At 44.0% G+C, this 24,872-nt stretch overlaps 1 protein-coding gene across 1 annotated transcript in view; it reads right to left on the bottom strand.

Moving 5' to 3' along the window:
* myo9aa (myosin IXAa) overlaps positions 1–21,089 on the bottom strand; it is a gene marked incomplete at both ends in the record, with an annotated part of 126,610 nt that extends 105,521 nt beyond the window's left edge. The window contains 2 exons of the mRNA XM_080730357.1: positions 19,172–19,615; positions 20,634–21,089. Of these exons, the coding sequence (XP_080586483.1) occupies positions 19,172–19,615; positions 20,634–21,089 (900 nt within the window). The remainder of the gene's footprint in view (positions 1–19,171; positions 19,616–20,633) is intronic.
* Between the last annotated feature and the right edge of the window lie 3,783 nt (positions 21,090–24,872).

Below are 24,872 nucleotides of genomic sequence, written 5' to 3'. Positions count from 1 at the left end.
CATGGGCCTGCGGCCGCTGATGCTGTATAAGGCTAACTAAAGTCCCGGGTGGTGCAGCGTTGAAGTCCCGGCCCACCAGCACGGAGGTTGTGGGTGCGAATCCACCGTGGTGCATCCGGCTTTGTCGGGCGTCTATGCCAGTGGTTCTCAAACTTTTCAGGCCGCGACCCCCAAAATAATCATATTTTAACTGGGGACCCCCCCCCCCACCCTGACGAGCACTAAGAGCTGAGGAATTAGATTTTGTATAAGTCGGTTCTATTGTGAAAACGTGAGGCGTTGTAAGCATGTAGATCTGCTATTTTCACAATTTCTGCCTCTAATATTTGAGCCGGGTGGGGACTGGGTGATACTGGTCATACTCCTGTGGGCCGGGGGCAGCACCTGTCTGCGTGGACTGTTGGGTGGAAGGCTCTACGTCCTCCCGGTGGAGGCTCCTCACTGGCAGGTGAGTCAGTAGGATTACAACAACAGTGACAACACAGAAATGTGTGGGGATGAATTAATTGGCATAACGACTACATTGGGGAGAAAGGGGGATCAAATATAACTACATTTTAAAATAAAATAAATTAGCTCGTTCAATCTGGCCCCAGCTGTAGTAAGCTGCAGTACCTGAATCGAAAGAACCTGTCAAGTCTACAGAAAGACTCCTCCACATAACAAAGTGATTGTTTATGAAGGTCTTGTTGTGAATGAGGAGGTGTGCAATGAGGAATTCCAGAGTTGATTAGTGGACTTGCATTCTCACTGTGCTTATTATACTTTTTTTCCCTTTTTGCATCTAATGATAATCTACAGTACATCTCTGTTTAGACTGAATATATATTTAAATTAAGAAATACAGTACTTCCGCTGTTATAAAATGATAACAACCAACATCTTTTACTGTAAAGGGCTCTGTGAAAAAACCTGTGTAGGCACTGCAAGTAAAATGCTAAAGCTGTCCTCTGCACAAAAACAACAAAGGGGCCTCACTATAAGGCGGGAAACGGGAAAACAGGCCAGACACCAGCGGAAGGAGCGGAAATGCAGGAGGTGCAGAAAGGAGCTTCCCAAAATCTGGCAGCCATACAGCGAGCTGGAATGTAATGTGAGGGGGAGTGAGGGGCGGAGATGCAAAAGTCCTGGAAAACATGGAGTCATGTCCTAATTCACAGCGTTTAGTAACATAAATTCAGAAAATAACCAGAGCTTAAAAAATGACGTGACCAGCTATCTGGCTTCAAGCATCTGCGCTGCAATTTCACAGTCCCCCCCCAGCTGCAGTGCCAGAGAGAATCTCACTTCTGAAATGTCCATTCTTCAGAATTTCAAATGAATGTTAATTGCAGTAAAGGCGTGAATGTCGGTTTCTCAGACCCAGACATTTCATTAAACTCACCTAGACATAATGCACCCTGTCTACCTTTCATCTCCCGCATGCTGCTGAAGGCCAGGTAAAAAAAAAAGAAAGAAATCTTTGGAATTAATAAGCCCTGTTTTCCTTTCTCACACTTGAATGCCAAGCTGCAACATGATCAGAGGGTATAAAGATCCACGTAAGTCAAGGAAAAGCAAAACAACCAAAAAAGCAAAGGAAAACTATGTAAAAAAAAAGAAAAAAAAAGAAAAAAGACATTATGTTCATGTGGAACTTGAAAAGAGAGATATTTGACCCTTCACATGGGGCTATGTCAAAGAACTTACTAGAGGCATTATAGTATGAGACAGAGAGGATTATGAACTTGCAAAAAATGTAAACACAAATCTCTTTGTGGCCCGAACTCCCCCTTACACTAACAATGCAACGCTATTGCCAATTGTTGTTGTATATCAGTTACTGTTGACTGAAACTATGCTGAGGAGGACATGGCATTTTGTAAGCTACAGCACGATTTGATCCAATTGGTTAAATACCGGTCGTTTACTGGCTGATGGGGCCAGGCTTTCTCATGAATATTCTTTATGTCATGTGAGAAGTACTAGAAACGCTGCCTCTCTTCATCCGCCCTGTTAACTCAATCAGCGCCTTTCACGGGATGTCGCGTGAAAAGTAATAGAGTATCTATAGAGCCATTCACGCGATGTCGCGTGAAAAGTAATATATTACTATTACTGTAACGGCGAGTAAAAATACCTAGTACAATGGCCGACGCTCCGGAGACGAAATCCGCGCTGATTTGTCATCATCACGGCTCCACGAGCACACAATAGTCATCCCATAACATTGAGGTGGACGGCCGATCTCATCTTTAATGTCCATTATCTCAAAACTACACTTTAGAAGCTAGGATGGAGGCAGATGCTCGCTTATTTTACACAGTTATAAAAGCTCCCGGTCGGCCATTACACAACTCCACGTGGACACGCATCGGTTCCGGCGCACGATCCGATGACGTCAGACCGGAAGTACTTCCGGTCTAGACTTCTGGCCTTCAAAATAAGACAGCGGCCGTTAATGGGGCCGGGAGGGGGCACTCTGGACCCCCTAATCCGTTAATGTCCTGGGCTCAGAATGAGTTAAGATGTCAGGCATTAACTCATCTTAAAAATGGTATGGCATTCACTTCAGGTATGCATTTATAATTTATAATGCAAAACTCATAACTTTAGCCACAAAATATTTGATTACCAATAAACCCATGTATTAAAGCAAAATAAATTAAAATCTCAAGACTAATAACATTGTTCCCACTGTTCTACATACTGCCCCCCACCTGTCAGCGGTGAGTGTTTGGCGAGAGGAGTACAACAAAGGCCCAAAGTCCTCCTGGTGGGGGCTCCTCACTGGCAGGTGAGTCAGTGGGATACAACATTACGTCCTCCCGGTGGGGGCTCCTCACTGGCAGGTGAGTCAGTGGGATACAACATTACGTCCTCCCGGTGGGGGCTCCTCACTGGCAGGTGAGTCAGTGGGATACATTACGACCTCCCGGTGGGGGCTCCTCACTGGCAGGTGAGTCAGTGGGATACAACATTACGTCCTCCCGGTGGGGGGTCCTCACTGGCAGGTGAGTCAGTGGGATACAACATTACGTCCTCCCGGTGGGGGCTCCTCACTGGCAGGTGAGCCAGTGGGATATAACATTACGTCCTCCCGGTGGGGGCTCCTCAATGGCAGGTGAGTCAGTGGGATACAACATTACGTCCTCCCGGTGGGGGCTCCTCACTGGCAGGTGAGTCAGTGGGATACAACATTACGTCCTCCCGGTGGGGGCTCCTCACTGGCAGGTGAGTCAGTGGGATACAACATTACGTCCTCCCGGTGGGGGCTCCTCACTGGCAGGTGAGTCAGTGGGATACAACATTACGTCCTCCCGGTGGGGGCTCCTCACTGGCAGGTGAGTCAGTAGGATACAACATTACGTCCTCCCGGTGGGGGCTCCTCACTGGCAGGTGAGTCAGTAGGATACAACATTACGTCCTCCCGGTGGGGGCTCCTCACTGGCAGGTGAGTCAGTAGGATACAACAGCAGTGACAACACAGAAGTGTGTGGGGAGGAATTAATTTGCAAAACGACTAAGCTGTGGAGAAAAAGGGGGTAAAAAAATATATAATAATAATATCTGGGCTTTTCTGAGTAGTGAGTACTGTGTATGATAATTGGCTACTCTAAATTTAAATAATAATACAAATATCTGCTATTTTTGTGCAAAACACCAGTGCACAACTAAAGTATGAAATCAGGCTTTAGGTTTTCTGTAAGAGAGAGTGAATAAAGACGACGCTTTGGATCTCCGGCCTGGTTTCAATATGCTAGGCTTTTATTCCTCCTTCCCTTTCGCACTCCATGAGACGATACCCTCCTCTCCTCCACACATGTAGGGTTTACTTTGGAGTTCTTCCCATCCCCTAATCTGAGCCCAGTGTTTACCCAGCAAACACCCTGAGCCAGACCCACACACCACCACTGGTCTTACTGAAGCTCCTGTGTTGCTGGAGGGAAGCTCGCCTCCCTGCAGAGCTGCGGCCTGCCCTGCACGTTCACCACATTCTGTTTGTCACTGCTATTTACAAATGCTACTAGCGAGGAATCCAATCTTCAACAACATTTTTTTGGTCCACTGCCGTCTTTCACTGGCATAAAAAATAAATACAAACTAAGCTATGGTGACTAACACTAAGACTGTATTGACAATTTGGTCAACAAATAAAGACTATCCACAACTTTTCCAACGTCCCATTGTGCATTGCGCAGAAGGAGTGCGGCAGTTCCGGCGTCGCAGCCAAGAGTGATCTACAAGCTCACAACGCTGGCATCTGCGACGCGACGTGAGCTTGTATGTCTGCTGTTCTCCGGAAGTGTCCCACAAATAATTCTACAGTAAATTCTCACGGAAACAGGTGGATAGACTAGACTAAAATGTTAGGGAGGGACTAGTGGAGAAGAGATCCAGTAGAACTAAAAGACAAGTCATTTGATGTTTGGTTGCGCTCGGGTGTTGTGCTCGGAAAATATCAGATCTACGAACTCAACACATCGCAGTTGTGTGTTTGTAGATCGGCCATTTACAGCATGCAACCAAATCTAGAATCTGCCATTACGACGACGACTGTGACTAAACTAACACGAGTTCAACACAATAGGTTTGACAGTGAACACCATTTGTACAAAATGCTACAAGCGAGGAATTGAATCTTCAATGCAGTGTGTGTGCGCGCACTCGGGCGTGCGTGTGTGTGTGTGTGTGTGTGTGTGTGTGTGTGTGTGTGTGTGTGTGTGTGTGTGTGTGTGTGTGTGTGTGTGTGTGCTACAGCAGTTGTTCCTAAACTTTTCAGGTCAAGACCCAAAAGATAAATTAGACGCTGCCCGGGACCCAAAACTAGTGAAAACAGCAGATCTACAAGCACACACGGCATCGCGTGCTTGTATCACTACTTCTTCATTATTATATATATCTTTTGAATATATATATATATTTCTTTATGTAGGAAAAGAAAATGGTAATTTCTACTAGAGTCATGAGTCGTGAGTGACCCATACAAATTGGTCCGTGACCCACCAATGGTTCGCGAGTCGCGACCCACTGTTTGGGAAACAGTGTACTACAGCACATGCAAGTATGTGTGTGTGTAGCGACCTCCCTGTCATTAGCTAATACACGGGGCATATTGCTAAAGCTCCTGTGTAGCTTGGAAAGCTGGAACAGGTGGTCTTATCAGCAACACGCCCTTATGTAGGCCACATGTCAAACATTACGTTGGCCAACCCCAGGCTAAAAGGTTGATGTAAGGATGATGTGCTGAGGAACTGTAAGATAACGTAGCCAAGAGAGCAGACCTGTGAGGGAGTGACTTAGCACAATCACTACACCACCAAAGCTATTAACCCACATGGTTGGTCAAAGCAGGTCAATCCAATTAGTTGGGTCTGAGAGACAACAAACAATCCCATGCAAATCCAAGAATAACCCTTCTAGTCTTTTCTTTCTTTCTTCGTCTGAATTACCCAAAGCAAGAAACAAGGAAATACAATAATCTAAGAGTCCTTGGATTTAAGTGATTTAAGGTACCTGTAATTGAGTAAAAAAAAGTTTAAAAAAAAGAAAAGAAAAAAGATAAATCATTTTGAAAAAGAAAAGAAAAAAAAAAGGTAATTGGATCGTGGCTATGAGCTGAGCGACCTCCTTTCATTGAAACATGCTAATTGTAATTGAGTAACCCAACATCTTGGTTTCCACCACCTTTATTAATGTTCTATTAAGCAATTAGCAAATGTACCCATCCTAAACATAATGTCTTTCTTAAGCAGCTAACCTCTTATAAGATAAAACCATGGAATGGGTTTAACTACAGAATATGGTTCTCAATTTTGTACTGCCGTCATGTACATTTTACACTTTCTGCCTGAGGACATGGGTTATTGAAAGGATCAGTGATGTCTTGCAGACAGAAGGGATATGGGCTGTTAGAAAAGTCTCTGGGCGGGAACTTTATCTCTCCGCTCACAAGAAGAAGAAAAAAAGGGGGGGAAAAAGATCCACAGCCGAGCCTCTTCATTGTTGTCATTGTTGTGGACAGTTAATGAGTCATTCACGATACCACAGGCAACATTCCAAAAGGGACAGGAACTTTATTCTTAGCACGGTGTGGTGGTGACACTTATCTTCTTACGAGGATGGGCCAGCACAGCTCAGATGGCCAGACAGCTATGGCAGCTATTTATTTACTGATGGAGGATGAAGAACAGAGAAATATTGTAGAGAAGGGGAGCGAGAAAGGGAGGGAGGGAGAGGGAGAGGGAGAGGGAGAGGAAGAGGAAGAGGGAGAGGGAGAGAGGGAGAGAGAGAGAGAGAGAGAGAGAGAGAGAGAGAGAGAGAGAGGGGGGGGGGGGGAGACTGTAGGGTTGGAGAAAATGTAAAAGAAACCGATAAGACAATAAGCATTTGTTTTAAGTTTTCTTGTGATAGCTTCATTTTTGTAGTCACTCATCTCTCTCCCCTGGTGTTGTTGCAATCATTCTTCTACACTACAATGCACTACAGTCACACTACAATCCACAGAGAATAATGTACTGTAAAGGTCTTCGGACTTTCTGTCAGAAGAACCAAGAAGAACCAACGATGGGGGACCTCAGTCTGTATAAAGCAGAGAGCTGTTGTGGTGTTCTTTCCCAGAGTGACTGACTTGAGCTTCTCCACTCCAAAGCCTGCTCTTTTCCAGATGTGTGATCTGAACTTCAGCACCAGGCTTTACTCTAAAACCTCATCTGGTGGGGTTGTGTGTGTGTGTGTGTGTGTGTGTGTGTGTGTGTGTGTGTGTGTGTGTGTGTGTGTGTGTGTGTGTGTGTGTGTGTGTGTGTGTGTGTGTGTGTGTGTGTGTGTGTGTGTGTGTGCGCGCGCGTACGTGTGAGAGCACACAGGCTTACAGTGACACACACAGCTTCAGATATGAACCTCAGAGGGAAAAAAAGGTCACCACCATGGATTTAACTTAAGTGGAGTAGAGGGTGTGCTGCTTTCACCTTTTATGTAACACATTTTGTTCATACTCAAAATCACAGAAATGGAAAAATCCATCAAAGATAAATGGCAGCCGGTGCATTCCAATGGACAGAAGCCATGACCCGTGTCATTTTGTGTGGTGGTTGTTTTTGCAGCCATTTACCTCCAGTTTTATAGGAAACCAATTATTGAATATTTACGCTGTTCTACATTTATAGATCAGTGAATCTCATCCTTTTCTGGCTGCGACCCCCCAAAAGAATAATATTTCAACTGGGGACTGCAGCAATCGTCTTTTTTCCATTTAAGTTCTTATTTTTTTTATTAGGTACTAAAACATGTGGGGACCCCACTGGGGGTCCCCGACCCAGAGGAACCATTGGTATAGATTAATAAGAGAAAGGCACGGGTTGTAAGATAAAAAAATATATATAGATATTTGACTACCGGTAGATGTTTTTGTGCTGCTATAGAAGAAGAGAGGGGGGGGGGGGGGGGGGGGGGGGACATGAGTAAGCATCCACAAAGGGCTTTTAAAACAACTCTGAACATCCGCTCTCTTTACACACATTCAGGACAGGAGAGGGTCACTAAGGAGTGTTGGAGGGAGATATATCTATTCTAGCCAGCTGCAGATAGACAAAGTCAAGGCCACTGAGGAAGGGAGCACATGCGTGCACATGTGTGCACACACGCGTGCGTGCACATACGAGAAAGAGTTTATTCTAAGAGAAGTTGAAAGTCGATACAAAACAGAGGTTTCAGTCCGACTCCGTTTCCTATCATTCAGGGGGAGACAGAGCACGACGACTGAATGGAAACTATTGAGCTACAATTCCATGATTGCTGGGGGAAAAAATGAACCTACGGGTTCATCAAGGCCATCTCCCTGCATAATATTTCTACTATGTGACAAAGAATGAAGGCCTTTCTGTCCTCTTTGTTTCTATGTGGCCCAGTAAGGGCAGGTGTATCTAGACCAGTAGGACAGCTGCTGCATTCTGACACCACGTGCAGACTGCACTATGCCTGTGTGTGTGTGTGTGTGTGTGTGTGTGTGTGTGTGTGTGTGTGTGTGTGTGTGTGTGTGTGTGTGTGTGTGTGTGTGTGTGTGTGTGTGTGTTGCCGACGGGGCACCTGTACACTCTCGCATGCCCCGGCCGGCGTAAATAAAGATCCTGTGTGGGGGGGACATAGACAGAGGCACACTGTGTTAGGCTAGCATAGTCTACACTAGCATCTGTGTCCACTGACTAGCATAGTCTACACTAGCATCTGTGTCCACTGACTAGTTGTCTCACAGGCATTGCAGTGTGAGGGTAATGATGCCAATGACAATTAGCCAACAAGCTACATTTGCAATGAGTTCAGGACGCCACAGATAAATTAGTAAAGAGAACGCAATGTGTTTCAACCCTGAATTGAACAGTGGCCGCTATTACGCATCGACGACCAGTTCAACTAACACAACCGGTTTACAGTAGCTATCCTCTTGTAAATTTTGCCGCATTTAATTCATATAGCTTGATCAGCATTGCGGGTTCGAGTCCCACAATAAAGATCGAGTCTATGATCTTTACTGTCTCTCCCCATCTCTCTCCCCTGTTTAATGTCTATCTATACTGTATAAATAAAAGGCAGAAAATCCCCAAAAACATCTTTAAAAATGAGAAAAGGGGGGAAAAAGAAGACATAAGTACCCTCTACATTTGACACACAGGTCAAAGTAGACTAGAACTAAACCATAAGTTAAAAGATACAGGAATGTTTTGGAAGCCATAGTCCTACAAGTAGAAACCCAACACAAGGCAGCTTTGACCCCTGCAATAAAATAACACTGTAAATTCACCATTACAATAATTGGACCCTACCCGACCTGCCCCGGGGGAAAAGTCAATGTTTTAGCCCCGAACCGGCTCGGCTCTCGGTTCGGCTCTCGGGTAATCGGGTCCTGGAAGACCCGAGCTACCCTCTAGTCATGACCCATACAAAATGGTCCCACAAATGGATGGCGACCCAGTGTTTGGGAACCAGTGCTCTCAAAACATTTTGTGACATTTTGCTCAGTGACTGAGATCAATTTTTTAGTTAATAATATACTGGAATCCCTATGTTGGTCAAATATAACTCAAAATAGGGATTCCAGTATATTATTAACTGGCATCCCTATTTTGGTAAAATTATCAAAACTCCCACAGTTTCCAATAATCTATTTGGAAGCGTTTGGAATGGGGTCATATTGATCTGCGTAAATTCTCTGCATGAGGGGGATTCTGGGAATATATTTGTATATTGTATTCTTTTCCTGATGTGGATTAACGAGGCTTTACTGAGTGAGTACAACATTTTATCCACAAAGCTAGATACAAGATAATAAGCTAGTACAGTATCGTACATCTGGGCTTAGTTAAAAACATTTAGATTAGAACACAAACATTGTCTGCCAGTCAGAGATACAAACACTACTGTATCTTTACCTCAAAAGGAAGAGTATTTAAGAACACATTAAATCACAAACAGCCCAGGCAGCTGAATTGTAATGTTGACTCAAGAAATCTTGCAAAAATCGACACAACGCTTTCTTTCCAACACTGTCTGACAAATTCAGTGGTGGAAAAAGTACTCACATTTTTTTAAATATCAATACTGCAATGAAGGAATACTCCTTATTAGCATCAAAATGTACTTGAAGTACAGTTGAACTGAAAGTACTCATTATGCAGAATGTCTTAGTTCACAAGGTTTCAAATGTATACAAAATATTTTGAAAATAGCAGATCTACAAGATCGGAGCTTGTAGATCGGCTCTTGTAGATCGGCTATTAGATATAGTGGAGTAAAAGTAAAAGTATTGGAAATACTCAAACAAAGTACAAATACCTCAAAATTGTACAGTACTTGAGTAAATGTATTTAGTTACTTTACGCCACTGCTTTGCATCTGGTCTGACATGGTGAACGGTGGAGACCGGAGGTCTTCAACAGGGGAGGGGGTCTGGGAACCCTAGGGGGTCCTCAGAGTTACTATAGGGGTACTCCAAAACGTCCATAACAACTTGGACCCTAGTGTCCATATTCCTAGAACTGTAGCCAAAATTAGCAGATCTGCAAGCTCACAATGCCTCGCGCTGTGAGGCGTTGTGAGTTTGTAGATCGGCTATTTTCGGCAAAGAGGTTTGGTGTACAGGGGAAAAAGAACAGACTAAGTACAGAGTGAAAGGTCAAGTTATGACGGTTGAAGTGGTTAAATATCTGAAAACACAAATTGACATGAATCCAAAATATACTGATGATGGTGCTGGCAAACGATGAAACTATATGGAATTTATGAAAAGGTTGTGGGAGTCCCGCTGCTTCATCTCTCTCTCAACCAAGGCATCCTTGGCCTGAAAACGTTGAAGACCCCTGGTGGAGACTATGCTCATTGCTCAGATCATCAGAGCCCCCCCCCCTCAAGCAGGGCCAATTGAATAGCCTGAAGTAATGCTCTCTTCATGTACTTAACCTGATCTACCCGAAAAGACAAGAGATAATAAACATATGTCATCTGGAAAATCATGAATGACTGCAAGAACCAAACAACTGTCAGCACATAGCCAGCATTATGCAATCATCCTCCAACCATGGTCAAGATTTACTTAAAGGCCACATTATTTATAGGTTCTCCTTTTCCCCAACTATGTCACTAACTAAGCTGCCACATAAACAATACTAAGTAGTGTTCAACACTTTCTTTCCTTGCTTTACATGGCTACACAATTTAACACAGAGTACATTTTTACTCAGAGTTTCAGAGTTAAATAAATATTCCAGACTTGACGGTATGTAGTCTGTGGTCTAACGGTATATAAACAAACTTTCTATGGGCAAACCTCTTGAGACTCGCACCTTGAACCCAGAGCTCAAACAGGAAATACAGCAGCACACAGGTGTAGTAGACCAGTCACCATGATTGTGTACATGGTCACAGCAGCCATCTGTAGCCTTTAAACCCACCTCATCTCCTATCTCTAAATGTTTATGGTTTTTCTCAAATGAATGCCCTACTCGATCATAATACAGCGTCACACAAAAGTGTCAAAAGTAGCAGATCCGCAAACCCGAAGCGCTGTGTTTCGAGCTTGTGGATCAGCTACTTTTGCACATTTTTATTTTTATTTGAATCCTGAAAAGTTCATGAACACATGAAGTCATCTTTTGGACGTTATTTTCCAAAACTGTAGGTAGGATTTAGAAGGGGTTTTTTAGAATCGGCCTCAGGTCTAAATGGGTTAACATAGCTTCACCTGTGTCTTCGGTTACTACACAAACGCAACCAGACAAAACATTGAGAGTTCAGGGCTCTGTCAGTCGATCCCGCTCTCTCTCTCTCTCTCTCTCTCTCTCTCTCTCTCTCTCTCTCTCTCTCTCTCATTGTGTCCTACTAGTGTTGATTTCGTCGACTAAAACTATGACGAAGAATGTTTGTCGACTACCTTTTTTCACTGAAGAAAACTAAATAGAAACTAAACAAAAAGTACGCTATGATGACTAAAACTAAGACTAAGTATATTGACAATTTCGTATATAAAAACTGGACAAACATTATGAGGGACTAAGAGATTCAGCAGAACTAAAAGACAAATCATTTTAGGTTTGGTTGCACTTGGGTCACAATGCGCGCAACGCGTTGTGAGATTGTAGATCGGCTATTTTCAGAGTGCAACCAAGTGTAATATCAACTATTACGACGCCATCAATGCACCGCCGAATCACATTTTCATTGACAAAATCAACTGTAGATTTAGTCGACTAAAATATTATAATATTTAGTCGACTAAAACTGGACTAAAACTAAACATTTCAGATGACCAAAACCAAATTACATTTTGTTCAAAAGACTGACTAAAAGAAAACCAAATCGAAAATGCATTGCTGCCAAAATCAACACTAGATCCCGGTCTCTCTCCCTCTCTCATTAAGTCCTACCCAGAGAGCGAGAGCGAGAGCGAGAGAGAGAGAGAGAGAGAGAGAGAGAGAGGAGAAGAAGAAGAAGACGGGGAAAAGAACTACCACTTTCAGAGCACTGTAAGTTGACCCCGCCCTGTTGGGAGTGGTCCAGTAATACATACTAATCCTACTCAGTATTGAGGGGTGACTCTGAGGAGAAGGTATTAAATGTGCTGCTGCTGCGCACACACGCAAGCACACGTGTGCACACGCTCGCGTGTGTGAGGCTGTGAGCAGTGTTGTAAAGTAACTAAGTACATTTACTCAAGTACTGTACTTAAGTAGAACTTTGAGGTATTTTTACTCTGCTGGAGTATTTCCAATTTTCTGTACTTTTCCTTCCACTCCACTACATCTCAGAGGCAAATATTATACCTTTATTCCACTACAATTATTTGAAAACTTGGTTACTAGTTTCTTAAGCCATCTACAAGATTCAGCTATTTTCAAAAGATTTTTTTTGTACTTTCCACTTTTGGTACTTTGGTACTTTACAGTACTTGAATTCTGGACTTTGTATTGCAGTTAATGCAGTATTGGTACTTTTACATAAGTACAAAATGTAAGTACTTTTTCCACCACTGCGTGCGTACGCTGAGGCAGCAAAGGAGGAGATGCTGTGAGAGGTGTCCTGATGTGACTCACAGTGGGACCGTTTCTGTTGGAGCAGAAACTCAGAGCTCAACGGGACGGGCCAACAGGACCCCTGTGGGCAGTGGTGTAAAGTAACTACAGTAAGTACAGTACTCAAGCACTGTACCTATGTACAATATTGAGGTATTTGTACTTCCCTGGAGTATTTCCAATTTTATTTTTACTGCTACTCTTGGATCCAAATATTGTACTTTTACTCCACTACAATTATTTGAAAACTTTAGTTACTAGTTACTTTGCCCGATAGGCTATTAAATTATATTATAAAACATACATTAGCCAATTTAGCCCTATTCTATACCGTGGCTATTTGAAAATAGCCAACCTACAAGCTCACAGCGCGTCGCGACACATTGTGAGCTTTTAAATCTGCTATTTTCAATTTTTACATTTTGAATTCCGGACTTTTACTTATAACAGAGTATTTCTACATTGCTGTATTGATAGTTTCCCTTAAGTAAAAAGATTTTTTTCCACCACTGCATGTGGGCCAACCATGTCTTTGGCTCCATTACATAATGCACACACACAACCCACAGTTATCCCACTGATTAAAGCACCGCTTCAGCTTTTTTCAACTACAGCCCCACATCAGTCCTCACTAATGGTTACAATAGAAATCTAAGCTGCATCTTATCTTACCATTGATGTATATTCATTCGGTCTTAAAGGCGAGTTGTGGATAGCTCCAAAATGTACTTGCCAATGAATGACACCAACAGCTGGGATTTAAAGTATTATTAATATTATACATTTTTGCGATACCATAGCATATGCAACAACTACGGCAACAGCTTTAGCACGTCAATGTTCCAGGTAGAAAAAGGTTATAGTTTCCATGAGTTAGAAGTCCCTGCCGATGATGGCAAATAAATCTTCAAGCTGTCCCGCCTCAGACACAGGACGAGCAGAGAGACATGGTACCATCCTAGAGTGAGCATTAGTGAGGTGGTTGGAAAAAGGGGAAATTAACGCACTGGGCCTCTCGGAGGGCAGCCCACTACACAAGGGAATGTGTGTGTTAAGTCTCTGTGCTTACTCTAAGTGTCTATTCATTTGTCTGCTTGTGTGCATGAAAGCATTATGGTGGGTTTGTGTATCCTCTAATTTTCATATATATTTTTATTTTGCAGCAGTTGTCAGATACCTTGAAGTGGTCTACACCAGGGGTCTTCGATGTTTTTCAGCCAACAGACCCCTAGCTTAGAGAGATGAAGCAGGGACTCCCCCCCTTAGACATTATGAACAACAGAAATCTACAAATAAATAAGAATAATAAAATAGAAGTGATTTACTGATAAACCCCAACTGCTCAGCTGCTCCCAATGAGCATCCATGGAACATATTATTGATTTGCAGGTTTTGTGATGTGTGGTTACTTTTTTCTTGCACCGTCCTTCACACCCACTCAGGATGCAGGCTCACACTAAAAGTGCATCGCATCAGTCTTAAACATAAGGTAAACACCTGCAAACCAAAAGGTGACATCTGGACTGAAGGCACTGAGTAGCAGTTATGCATGCTGTAAGAGAGCCTTGACGACTGGTTAGAGGCAATAATACCAAAAAGAAAAAGGCATATTATCATCAGGTCTATCTCTTCTCTATGGAGGAGCACTGGACAGGGAACATTTCTTTCACCCATCAATCTGTCAAGTCTCTCTCTCTCTCTCTCTCTGCGGATACATACAGTACATGTCGCTAGACACATTATGACTAAAAATAGAGGATGAGGCAAACTATTATGTCCTGTGCGAAACAGCAGTTTATCTTTTCAGAGGCAGAGGATCTACCGTTTCCTGCACCAAGGTTATCATTACCCAAGAGCAACGCTAAGACAAATAGGTCTCATGCAGAGACAGACCAGATCCAAGTACAATATGAATCATAAGCCGTACAGGCTTTAAGCATTCAAGAAAAGTAAGATGACATATTCTGAGGCCCTCCACCACATCTGGGTTTCATTTATAGTCAGAGATAACTGGTTAAAGACACATACTTTAAGGGGTTTTTAAAGTCAAGATCTGTCATATCTAGAAGCAGCTTGTAAACAGTGATGGACAGTGGATAATATTAGATAGAATGAGCGCATATTTGTCATATTATTTCATAAACAATTTCAAGCATCTTCATTTGTCATTAGGAGCCTGAAGTTTGAAGGTGAGAAAAGACAAGAGATAAGGATTGAGAGAGAAAAACAAACTTCTGTTACACACAATAACCGATGCCTCCTATTCATACATCTGTCTCACTTTATATACTTTTATAAGATATTATTGTGGGGTCTTTATCTGCCTTTACTAATAATTTCATTGTAGAGATAGAAAGGAAACAGGGGGAGAGAGATGGGGAGAGACAGCAACGACTGTCGGGACTCGAACCCGCGGTGCACTGCCTATGAGCCTAGGTTCCCGGAGTAGGCCAGGTTTGCACAAGCATAACTAATCACGATAACATGCTCCTACTTGTCTATGTCTCCGATCCAGGCATTAATCTACATCAGCCCAATAATTGATCAGTACTATGAACACTTAAAGTGACAGGGCTTGTCAGGATCGTAACAGTTAACTACTGCTGCTGGCAAGCCTCCAAAAGAGACGAGAGGCGTTTGTAAAGTGATATCCGCCATCAAGAGTTAACATGCTGTCGATCTGCATGCCTGGGACTGGGGCGCCTGGGGCTGCAGCTCGCCTCACAACTAACAGCCATTAGAAAATGTCTGTCAGCTCTGTTCTGGAACACCATCTTTCACCCAAGGGTGACAGGTCAACAATGTCTTGGTCTTTAATCTGGGGGTTTTCATCTTCTTTTTTTTTGTTAAGAAACTGTGCTACTGCCATCTGGCACCTGCCGTTAAGGAAAGAGTTGCTGGTAGAAATCCCCAGACAGCGTAGTAGGGGAAATTGGGATGGAGGATCATGTGAATCACCCGAGTTTATACTTTATACTGCAGAAAAGAAAGAAAAGAAGAAAAAAAATCTACAAGCTGTACATCTGATACTGTATCTTCGGCGCACAACACTTCGCCTACCTCAAAAACTATCTGTGAGTTGCCTTTGAGCGAGGCACTGAACATTACATTACTCAGTCACTCCACAAGCCCCAGGTGTTGCTGTGTGCTCAGTAAATCTTAACAGTAGATGCGGTAAAAAAGGTTCAGGTTAAAACGTTACACGTTTCTAGCATTTTCAAGGACACATTCTTTGTGAATGCTCAAAAGTACTTACAGTAAGACTTTCTGTTACCCATGTTATGAGCAGAAGAAAACAACTATTCTATTGCTAATAGTTTTCTATGACCACTATTATGCTCCCAAATGAACTATGCCTAAAATACCTACAACCCAGAGATAATACAGTACATTGTAAAATACACATGTAAAATAAATACAGAGCTATATAATACAGAAGTTCTATCTGTGCACTTCCTAAGGTCTTATGGCTTTCTTGGCTTTTGGCCAAGATTCTTCTCTGACCACTTTTGTTAGACAAAAAGAAAATGTTCTGCTAAACTATGCCTTGCCTGCCTATTTGTCTGCATAGCCTGTGGTGCTAAATTGTGATAACAGCAAGGGGTGCTGCTAAGACTTCTAGCCCCTTAACAAGACGTGATACTGGGCCCCCCACCTTGATGGGGAAAACGTACACCATTACGTAGACTCATGCGCAGCCAGCCAGCCACACACGCACGCACGCACGCACGCACGCACGCACGCACGTTACACTTCTGATAATAGTGACCGGCTAGTAGTAGCAAACAAGATGCAAAGAAGTTAGATTTAACACCATCTAGCTATAAAACCACAATGGAAACAAGTCCTCTGGACTTTTTTGTGTTATCCTTTTGTTCCAAATGTATGACTGTAAAGTATCGCCCAATGAATCTTCATTTTCTCTAGTCTTGTTTCTTCCTCAAAGCCAGCAGCAGGTGAACAAATCTTGAAGGCGGTGACCAATACTAGATTTGAAAATCAAATGCTCTTGACGAGATTGTGGACAAATCGATTCCAGGTTCATTGCCGATACTGTTTACCACTGCACTTAAGTTCACAGTAATGCCAAAATGCTTACACACACACAAACACACATACATATACTGTGTGTGTATATACTGTATACACACACACAAAAATGTTACTAGAACCCATGCGAGAAAGACACATTGTTGCATACCACTTGGAAAATGTCTTTGCTGCGCTACACCTATAATTAGCCACATATACTGTAGTGTTGAAGGAAATGCAGGAAATGAAGATGAAGTATTGCTATGAGGTAATGCATGCTGGCTGCTGAAGCTCTCCTCCTCCCTCCTGTCTGCCTCTGAGCAGCAGCAGCTCCAGTCCAATGAGAAGATACGTAATCTCACTGTGCAAACAATTAGACGCTGATCCTCTGCACTCACAAACCACTCAGTCAGTGTTGCTGCGTTGGAGATTAACCAACTGCGCTTACGCATTAACAGGAGACAGGCCAGTGAGTAATAGTGTCCCAGCAGCACAGCATAGGGCAGTAAAATACAGTGACCGTGTCGGCTGGCTTGGGGCTACCTGAAGGAAAGCGCTGTGGGTTGTACAGTATTTGTTATCCTGTTATGGACGAGGCGTTGAAGCTCACATATCCAACCCTTTTCATCATCATATTCTCAATACCGATGTCAATAAGAACACAGGTAAAAAAGCTTAGTATACTGCAAAAGCTGACATTGGGAGATTCCTTTCAGTAGTGCTAATTTCAAAGCAACAATGGGTCAAAGACATGGGTCTAAAAAAAGGCCCCCTCTACACCAAAAATTGCTGATCTACAAGCTCGCCGATGCATCAGTTTGCTGAAAGCTTTGCCCCAGAATGGTGACGCTAGAGTTCCTGTGGTTAATCTGAAATGTAATAGCACTCCCCCTTATTAGTGAAGAGTGTGCTAGAGGGAGTTATGCATTGCCAAACACTAAAAATCCTGAGTTTACACATTTGGTAACATTTGCACCCTCTCGGTTACAAATGGATAAATGAACACCAAGGCTTTTAGCGTTTAAGGAGAATTCCCCCTTTTCAATAAATGGAACTGAAACATTCGTCAACGGCCTTGGGGGTCGTCAGGTGACACGAGGGCGAAGACAAACGATACTATGCTTTGTAAAATATGACGATGAGGTCATCGAGCACTGAGCAGCCTCATCTGGTACCGATAGAACAGTGCCTGCATGCACGGTAGAAAAGGTGTTGGGCAACGTTCTGGAATGTACAGTACGTAGGTGACTGAAAAACAGGAGAGAAAAGAATGTGCGTGGCTGTGAATTAGTCAAAGCTTCTGACTGGCCTGCATTAGAGTGACAAGTCCCTCAACTTTAAAGAATATGACTGGAATGTCTTGAGGCACGGCGTGCAACACAGTCTTTCATCTAAACCAGTTTCATCCATAACTGTTACCAAGGCCTCTCGACTACTACCGTCACCTTCTACCTTTCAAGTGTAAAACGTTCCACTGTGAATATGCAGTAAAAATGCATAAAGCATATGCAGTAAAAAAAAAAAAAAAAAGAACACACACCGGTGTCACACGCTGAAAATCAATGGTGGAATTCAAAATGTACTTGAGTAAAAGTACAAAAGCATTCTTAAAGTGCCAAAGGTAGAAAGTACTCATTATGCAGAATGTCCCATTTCACAACTTTTCAAAATGTATAAGAATCTTTTGAAAATAGCACATCTATAAGCTCAGAATATTTGTTTTTAACGCTGGCCGTTTGGAAGCACTTTTTGGTGAGCAGTGCACCTTACATTTTCAGCTGGGAAAGAAAGAACACCTTCGTGGACACAAAGCCTTAGGTTAATTAATTTAACTCATTTGTAGACTCTTATAGTCAGCGTTGCATTGTACACAGTACCATGGCGTCTGGGCAGAGATTTTTCAGGAGCACGCATATACAGTAAATTGATTCAAAACAACCCTGGTTCACACCTCAACAATGTTTAGAAAAGCTGGAGTGTCACACCAGCGCAAATTAACATAGGAACGAGCATTGATGCATCAATGGTCCATTGTATGACCTGCCAACTCCTGTAGTAGGGGTTAAGCAACGTGCGCGTGATGTAATATAGCGTCCCAAAGATAAATTCACCAATGCAACACAGCACATTAGTCAGAATTCTAATTGTGTATGAGTGTATTGTGTAACCACAATGTTACACCAACCACTACAACTGTAAACATTGGTAGGGCTGCTTATGCATTTGAAGAGAAGCTCCATGGAACTACTGTATCCCACACAGCTGGACTGAAACTATAATGAAGCTGTTTATGGGGCAGGCACGGTTGCAGAACTAATATTAACAAGCCGGCAACACACAGCTAGTTCTCATGAACACCAAACCAATACGCGCAGCAGTTCATCTTATCCACAACATGAATGATATCAATCCCCTTTCTCTGCACAATTATTGGTCTTGGTTAGAGGATTTATACAGCACAATTATGGATAGCCTTTTCCCCCATGGACAAACATAAGTGACAGTCAACTTAACAGAGTAGTCGCAAGAACACAAATCCTTTCGGCGACATGAAACATCTTTCAATCAAGCTTATGATACCAAAATGTGGGTTTGCATACCTCCAGTACTGGTCCCGCCCCCAGGATAATCTGCTCAACCCCGCTGGCAAATCCCTTCTGACTGAGGGCGGTCAGGTGGTGGATCAGGAAGTTGGTGCTCTGGGTCTTGCCAGAACCGCTCTCCCCGGATATCACGATGCACTGGTTCCTCTGCCGCTGCAGCATGGCATGGTAGGCCACGTCCGCCACGGCGTAGATGTGGGGCTCCAGGTCCCCCAGTGCGTGGTTGTCGTACATCTTCACGTACTTGGGGTTGTAGATGGGCAGGAACTTGAAGGGGTTGATGACGATGAGGATGCTGCCCACGTAGGTGTAGATCCGCTCCTGGCGGAAGCGGGAGCGCAGGTTGTCCAGCAGCGAGCGCTCCGTCAGCTCCGGCAGGCGGCACAGGTCGGCGTGGTCGCCCCGCCCCGGCTCGGGCTGTGGCAGCAGGCCCCGCTCCACCTGTGGTGGACAGAATCCACATGACAGTCATTGGTAGCCATTCATTTTCCCAAACACTGGGGTCATGGACCCATTTGTGGATCGCAAACACATTTTTATGGGTTCCTTTAATTTTTTGGGTTTCCTACATTTATTTTTTCAGTAATAAGACAAATCTAAGAAAATCCATACATTAGAAAACAAGTAGTGAAGTACAACGCGTCGCTTCGTGCCGTGTTGTGAGCTTGTAGATCTGCTATTTCCACTAGTTTAGGTCCTGGGAAAACGTCTAATTTCTCTTTTCGCTCACAAGCTAAAATGTTTGGGAACCACTGTATTGGTAGATGCAACTTGTCACCGTCTGCAAGGGGGGGACATCATCGCCTGTTCTTGCCTGTCAAACTCTTCTCCCTGACAAACTCCTTACAAACAGACGACTCACGCAAACCTATTTCAAAGATGCCGACTGTGTGAGAGTCAGCTATAGAATAAAAGACCATCTAAGGAGTTACCATCTGATGTTACCTCTGTGAACATGTCCTGCCAGTATAAATGTGTGTGGGACATTGGTGTGGTGAGGGGCTGACGCAAGTCTCTCTCTCTCTGCCGTGATGAGATCTACAATAAAGTATGACGTTTTGCTTCCTGACATTGCAGTCCTGGCATCTTCCTGATCTGTTTAACTTACTTATAGTACAAGTAAGACTCCCTAAGGCCGAGAAGCTGAAAAGCAGCTGACTGAGCAGCGTTAGGTTAAACAGCGTATTAAAGCCTGTGAAAAGCCTGTGAAAGCCAATCAGTGACGCGCCACAGACCCATGTGAGTGTGAGTTACACCAAATGTGTTACATACAACGTTTTGTGACCTGCCTTCATGGATGGAATGGGAGGGAGGAACTGATGTCGATAGGTAACGAAATGCGGTGTATTAGCGTGACTCGCGGACATGAGCGTGACTCACTCACTCACGGACATGAGCTGAACGTTTGCATACTAAATGCGACCTGATGGTCGCAAAATCAAAAACCTCCATTACACACCATGCCGCGGCGCTCCTCCGTCACGCGCAGCCACATCTGGAGGCTGCCGCCGTAGTGGATGGAGCCGTCCAGGTTCTTGAGCCGCAGCAGGAAGCGGTAGTCCTCGCCGCCGGAGCCGGAGAAGGAGCGCTGCTCCAGGGCCACGCGGGGCCACAGCATCATCCTCTGCACGGGGCAGTCGCTGGGGTTGAGGATCCATTCCTCGCCACCGAACTCCTTCACCTCGGCGAGCACGTAGCACTTGGCGCGGTCCAGCTCCAGCCGCTCGATGACTCGCTCGATGGCGTCCGCGGCCGTGGTGGTCTTGCGGGCGCTCACGGGGCAGTAGATGGTGCCCTCGGCCAGGTCGCCCGGGTAGATGCGCACGGTGAACTCGGAGTTCTCGAAGCGCTGCCGCCGCCCGAGGGTGCCCATGGTGCCGCCGCCGCCGCCTCCTCCGCCATCGCGAGCAGTCATGGCGGAGCAGGGGTTCCCATGAGCAGCAGCTGCCGCTGGCGCGTCCTTCACTGGGCTGGAGGGGGAGGGGGCCGCAGCTTCAAGGCATCACCACTGTGAGGAAGGAGAACAGTAAGACATACACAGATATTAATGATCTGAAATATATATATATGTTTAGTTCTGTCCGCACAGCAATCACCTGCCAATGTAAAACAGAAAGATCCTCCATCTAACGCGACAATTTAACATGGTAAATGGTGCATTTATATAGCGTCTTTATCCAAGGCGCTTGACAATGATTTGAATGATATCGTATTACATTCACCAATTCACACGCACACCGATGGCGGAGGAAACCAAAGCAAGGCACCAACCTGCTCATTGGGAGCAATTATGGGTTCAGAGTCTTGCTCAAGGACACTTCAACACTAACTCTGGGGGGAGCCCGGGATTGAACTGGGAACCTTCCAGTTACCAAGTGGCGGCTCTACATTCTGAGCCGCAGCCACATGGCACAAATGTCACCAGGCATTTAGTCAGATCCTGACACAAACTCCCAATGTACTATTATGTAATCTAGAAAAGAGTACCAGGCTAACATGCACACTCATGACCAGGAAAGGATAAGGGATAAGTCATCTGGATCTGTTGGATTACCATAAAAACACACAAAGACACACACACACACACACACACACACACACACACACACACACACACACACACACACACACACACACACACACACACACACACACACACACACACACACACACACACACACACACACACACACACACACACACACACACACACACACACACACACACACACACACACACACACACACACGATCACCCCAATGCCAAGACTAGCAACTGCCATCCTCTTTACTGAATACACAATCACGCCATTCACAAGTTCCCTCTTTAATACACAGCAGAGGGCCATCATGGGGTTAGTGCGGGCCACAGAGAGTAAGAGGGGTATTATGTTGACCGAGATGATCACAAAAAGTCTCTGTACTGCAGGTCTAAACCTGGGGATGGTAGAGGAATCATGAGTTGCCTGGTTTGAATAAATATGTAAGCAAATGACTAATTGCAATACAGTATGTGAGAGGTTGTTGTGAGGATATAAAAATCATACAGACATGCACATTCTTTTTTCTTTTGTTTTTTAATATGGATCTTTTGCACAACTCATTTCTTAATTATATGAAGCTCTAAACACCTGTCCTCTCTTTATTTACATGTTTCTTTTATGAGTTATGTGGATTTAAAAAATGACATCAATAATATATATATACTGCTATATCATATTTAAAGTTGTACTATGTAACTTTTTTTATAAAACAAATCTTAAAATTCTCCTAACTATTAAATCACAAAAGTTTTAGAAGATCCGCGCCGTGAATTTCAGCCTGTAAAGCCTTCTCTGTATGTAAACTGAGATCCTTGCCGTGGACCGGATCTCGCGCCAAAATTGCGTCATCACACTACCGGCCAATCACAGCGAGGGTTATACAACTGCCGGCCAATCACAGCGCATCTTGAAGTGGGGTCGCTATGGCAGCCATATTTGTTGTCGCCCGTTTGTACCATCCCTTCTCTAGGTAATTTCGCCTACCAGGCAGGGTGAAGGAGTCCGTATCTCTGGAATTACTGAACGCACAGGAACAAGGGACCCCTTAAAAGATAGATCTCAGCGAGGTGGAGGCAGACGCGGGGGTCTGAAGGTACGAAAAACGTCCGAAAGACGCGGACGCGACCGCGGTTTGCTATAGGGCTAATGACCACTAGTTGGGCATCTTACACAGTATGGCTTTAAGTATATTTAAATGAAAATACTGGTAGTTCTAATATTTTGTATAATGTACTAGTTTGGAAACCAGACAAATATGCCACAGGCCCACAGCTAAAAAATAAATGTCCCTGGGCAGATTGGTCTGGCACTCCTCGGTTTGAATTACATTTCGCTCACCCCAGAGATGTGGGTCACCAATCAGAGCCCACTGTTCAAAGTGGGACATATTTTGCTGTGACGTTTAATTCAATCAGTTTGCAACCGGCTCTTGGAAATTAATATTCCACACCCATGCTCCAGACTAATATCTATGCGGTGAATAAAAATGGTACATTTATATAGCACCAAGGCGCTTTACAATGGTTGTGCATTACATTCACCCATTCACACACACACACGCACACCGATGGAGCAATTAGGGTTTCAGCGTCTTGCTCAAGGAGACTTCGACACTAACTCTGGGGGAGCCCGGGATCGAACTGGGAACCTTCCGGTTCCCAAGCGGCCACTCTACCTCTTGAGCCACTGCCGCCCAATTCCAAATAAAGTACATGCACACGAATGTAAGTAGAAAGAAGTAGGTAGGTAGGTCGGAGAGGCTTATTGTTGGTATCAGGCGAGAACGCGTCCATCACCCCCCATTACACTGTGCTATGGATGGCCACATCTACCATCAGCTCCCAGTACTTAGTTACCACACAACTTGCCAAGCCCAAGACGTGTTACTCATGCGCAGAGTTGGCGTTGCCATGTCCATGTGGTCCAAATATGAGAGCTCTACCGACTGAGCTACCCAAAGAGCTACTCACACACGCATTTGTGCCTTTGCAAGCAAGCAAGCAAGCAAGCACACACACGTGCACACGCGTGCACACAGTCAACAAGTTCCAAAACAAAGAGGTTTCAGTGTCTGGTGGTGAGGACCACTAAGCTCTAGTAGAGCATTCTTCATGTAATAAGACATAATACAACACAACATTACATGGACCTTAGATCAGGGTTTCTCAAAGTGAGTGCCGTGGCACCCTAGGGTGCCTTGATGCAACTCCAGGGGTGCCTCAAAATTACTTTGATAATATTTGGAATTTATCAACACGGCTATTTTGGGTGGATGTTCACCCCAGAATAGGGATGCTTGCTGGGGTTTGCTGGGGCTAAAGTTGTTAAACGCCAATAATAACAATTATTTTCAATGGGTCCTAATGTAAACTGATATTCTTTCATGTCATGTTTTCCTTATGACATGCTGTATGTTAGGGGGAAGGATTACGCCATAAGGTGCTATAGTACCAATGTGATTCAGGGGTCTTTGCTGTGGATGAAAACGTTATTTACAGGAGTGACCTGAGCCAAAAGTGTACATGAGACCAATTCAACATACTATTACTGTACATATTGTTGAAGAGTGCTCGTCTTTTGTAATTTCATTTGGATGAAACATTGAATCTATTGTATACAGAAGAATTGAAGTTAGCCCATGCATTCTTCATGCTGCTATATTCAATATGCTTAGTTTCACCCTCTCTTTCCCAGATTCCTGTCTCTCTTCACTAATACTATCCAATAAAGGCAGAAAAAGGCAAATAATATCAGGAAAAAAAGGAAATGTCCAAAAACCCATCCAAATTATAAAATGTAAATGATTTCATCTGGGGAGAAAAGGGCACTTAAATCTATTCACAACTTGTGTTTTAGTTCTGTGCTGTAGAAATTGAAACCTGGCTTACAAAGAACGTGGAACTTCCACAATGCATTAGCTGCCAAACAACACAGTCACCTCTGTCAGATATACCAGGCAGACAGCGTCTCTTTGCACCTCTTAGTTCAGTTGCCAGGGCTTTAAAAACGGCATGTGGGAGCAGCACACACAGGGGGGATAAAAGAAAACAGGAAATGGAACAGGGATGCATACAGGCAGCGCACCTCCAGCTGGGACCCGATACAATGCTGCACCATTGCTTGGCTGTTTCCTGTCAGCCCTATTCAACCTGCCGC

This window comes from Nannobrachium achirus (genome assembly GCF_963921795.1).
Source record: "Nannobrachium achirus genome assembly, chromosome: 7".
Lineage (NCBI taxonomy): Eukaryota > Metazoa > Chordata > Actinopteri > Myctophiformes > Myctophidae > Nannobrachium > Nannobrachium achirus.
Note: the sequence above shows the minus strand (reverse complement) of the source record. Positions and strands in the feature narration are given on the sequence as shown.